Source organism: Sinocyclocheilus rhinocerous, unplaced genomic scaffold, assembly GCF_001515625.1.
Source record: "Sinocyclocheilus rhinocerous isolate Xijiao unplaced genomic scaffold, SAMN03320098_v1.1 scaffold623, whole genome shotgun sequence".
NCBI lineage: Eukaryota > Metazoa > Chordata > Actinopteri > Cypriniformes > Cyprinidae > Sinocyclocheilus > Sinocyclocheilus rhinocerous.
Window position 1 is genome coordinate 290,310 of NW_015644631.1, and position 3,629 is coordinate 293,938.

Below are 3,629 nucleotides of genomic sequence, written 5' to 3' on the forward strand. Positions count from 1 at the left end.
CAGCGCCAGTCTCGCAGTGCAGTCAATTTCACTGGTTAAGGTTAGGGTCAGGTGTGGGGTAGGTTTAGGGGTTAGCATTTTTTGTAGCATAGTGTAGGAAATCAACACTTTAATTGACACAACCAATAAAATCTTTAGAATTAGCTGTGGGGCGGAGTTTGCACTGAAGTGGATTGGGGGGGAAAGTGCGCATGCGTGTCATGTGCCTGTCTGTCAATGGGAGGAAGCCACGCCCTATTTTGGAGCTCCCACCCCGTTTTGGAGTTTCCGCCCCCATTTGGAGATCTCCAGGCTGCAGTTATACCCTTCTCGGCGTTTCCCGTAAAGGATGTCGCAAACCAAATAACAGAAACGCCGCCCTGCCTCTTTAATTACTGAGCACATTGTTTCCCTGAATTCCAGGCTATTTTCAAGAAATACTTTAATCTCTTCTTAAATATCTCGAATCACCTTACTGTTCTATACACTGTAAAAATGATCATGATTTTAACAGCAAAAGACTGTAAAAATGCTACAAAAACCTGTTAATTGGTTAAACAGTAAGTTTCCGTAGCTACTATTTACAAGTAGGTATAACTGCAGACCGGAGATCTCCAAAATGGGGCGGGGTCTCCTCGCGCAAAGGCTTTCACCATTGGCTCTGGCTCCAGCCAATTGTTATTGACTTACATTTCAAAATAAAACTTTATAAATTAAACATTGTTTCTAGTTCATCTAAAATAAAATATGCTATAATATTCTCCGTGAGAGCAGAGCCCAAAGCTTGTGGCCAGTGGTGTTCGGACTGGAGTTTGAACCTCTGCTTAATGATATAAACGGGGATCACCCACGAGCTCTCCCTTGAGCCGTCCCAGCGCAGCGCAGGGGAAAGATTTTACTCTATCGCTTTGTTCAAAGCAGCGGGGGCGTCCCGGGGCTCGAAATTCGCAGGGTAAGAGGGGGTAGTGATGCTGGGTGTAACTAAAAAGGTGCCATTGTCCGGTGAGGTCTGGTTGGGGAGTTACGGAACGATCTCATAACGCATAATCTTATTAACTGTTTATCTCCTGAACTGCAACTTTCTTTACCACGCTATTCAGCGCCAATCCCGCCGTGCAGTCAATTTCACTGGTTAAGGTTAGGGTCAGGTGTGGGGTAGGTTTAGGGGTTAGCATTTTTGTAGCATAATGTAGGAAATCAACACTTTAATTGACACAACCAATAAAATCTTTAGAATCAGCTGTGGGGGGGGTAGTGACGCTGGGTGTAACTAAAAAGGTGCCATTGTCCGGTGAGGTCCGGTTGGGGAGTTACGGAACGATCTCATATCGCATAATCTTATTAACTGTTTATCTCCTGAACTGCATCTTTCTTTACCACGCTATTCAGCGCCAGTCTCGCAGTGCAGTCAATTTCACTGGTTAAGGTTAGGGTCAGGTGTGGGGTAGGTTTAGGGGTTAGCATTTTTTGTAGCATAGTGTAGGAAATCAACACTTTAATTGACACAACCAATAAAATCTTTAGAATTAGCTGTGGGGCGGAGTTTGCACTGAAGTGGATTGGGGGGGAAAGTGCGCATGCGTGTCATGTGCCTGTCTGTCAATGGGAGGAAGCCACGCCCTATTTGGGAGCTCCCACCCCGTTTTGGAGTTCCCGCCCCCATTTGGAGATCTCCAGGCTGCAGTTATACCCTTCTCAATAAATGTGCAAAATACAGCAGAAACTGGTAGTGCTCTGTTCTGCAGTACACTTCTATGACCAAAAGGGGGCGTAAGATGATCACACTACTGGATTAACACTGTCCTCGTTCACAACTGGACAAAGGTGGAGTAACTCACACGAAACAAAGACAGAGAGAGAGACATCTCGCTCCTCTCGGAGCTGTCTGTCTTCTCTATTCACGGTTTGTCTTTGTCCTGCCACTGTCCCCCCGGAGGCCCGGTCAGTGAACTGCTTACAGAAACTCACCACCAATGCAGACTGACCTTCTTTCATAACAGCTGCATAATGAAGATGTATTCGTGAGAGCCACCAGATAATCTGGCGTGGCGGCTCAGTGTTTTTGTCTCAATGTCCACGGCCAAGTGGCTTTGACGTGGACACAAAACTGCTCGAGGACTCTGACAGGGGATTAGAGAAAGTTAGGGCCAAAATAGAGCTGTCAGAAACATATGGATGTATTGCTGCTCGGCAGATTGTGAGCTTTGAATGTAGTCATGGGCCTCCGTGTTTTTGTTCTTTTTCAGAGTCCACTAAGGTCGTTCCTTAACCTGAAGGATGTCGGAATTGTGCAGGTGAAGATCCTGCGGGCCGAGGGGCTGATGGCTGCTGATGTCACAGGTAAAATCATATGTCACTTCCTGTGTTCATTTGTGCCCAGTGGAACAAAAAGCAGGACTCTTACTGTCTTGAAAAACCTGAAATTATCAGGTGATTTTAAAACTATGGCCTGGAAAAGTCATGGAAATTTAATTTCTGTAGTGAACAAATACGTATATTTTTTCTAGTTATGCTATGCTTTAAAACATTTAATTAACTACATAAGACTCTCTGATCAATTCTGGCATTGTATAAAAAAAAAAAAGTTTTTTGCATTAAAAATTTAACTTTTAGGCATGTTTTTCAAAGATACAGTTAAAACAGTAATATTTTGAAATATTATTTCAATTTAAAAGTGGTGTATCACTTTCCACAAAAATATGATATTTAATAATGTAATAATAAAATATAATATAAATAAGCAGCAAAAAACTGTTTTCAACATTGATAATAATAAGAAGTGATTCTTGAGCAGCAAATCAGCGTATTAGATATTTTATTTATGGAATAAATAACATTTGAAAATATATTAAAATAGAAAACAGTTCTTTTATAATGTAATAACTCTGATCAATTCTGGCATTGTATAAAAAAAATAAAAAAAAATTTTTTTGCATTAAAAATTTTACTTTTAGGCATGTTTTTCAAAGATACAGTTAAAACAGTAATATTTTGAAATATTATTTCAATTTAAAAGTGGTGTATCACTTTCTACAAAAATATGATATTTAATAATGTAATAATAAAATATAATATAAATAAGCAGCAAAAAACTGTTTTCAACATTGATAATAATAAGAAGTGATTCTTGAGCAGCAAATCAGCGTATTAGATATTTTATTTATGGAATAAATAACATTTGAAAATATATTAAAATAGAAAACAGTTCTTTTATAATGTAATAATACTTAATATTACTTTTTACTATATTTCTGATCAAATAAACGCATAAATGCATGTATATATACATATAGTATTTATTTTATTATTATTATTTTTTTATTTTTTATTTTTTTCTAATCCAACTCTATTTGATGTCTAAACACCTTTAAAAATGTACCTGGACTGTAAACTGGATGGTCTATAAGACTTTTCCAGGCATTTCAGGAGGTGTATGATGGAAAGATAACCTCCTAATTTCATATTTTTCTTACTCATAAGTTGATCTAGATTTTGCGGTTTGTTGTTCTCTCAGAAGCAGCCCACCTCATGGGTTCTGATTTCATACTTCTTCTAATACCACACTATGGTGGACAGACAAAGGCTTTTAAAAAGCTTTTGCACACACACACACACACACACACACACACACACACACACACACACACACA

General features: G+C 38.9%; 1 protein-coding gene across 1 annotated transcript in view; it reads left to right on the plus strand.

Moving 5' to 3' along the window:
* mctp1b (multiple C2 domains, transmembrane 1b) overlaps nucleotides 1-3,629 on the plus strand; it is a 37,318-nt gene that overhangs the window by 18,399 nt on the left and 15,290 nt on the right. Inside the window, exon 9 of the mRNA XM_016576364.1 lies at nucleotides 2,226-2,319. Within this exon, the coding sequence (XP_016431850.1) occupies nucleotides 2,226-2,319 (94 nt within the window). The remainder of the gene's footprint in view (nucleotides 1-2,225; nucleotides 2,320-3,629) is intronic.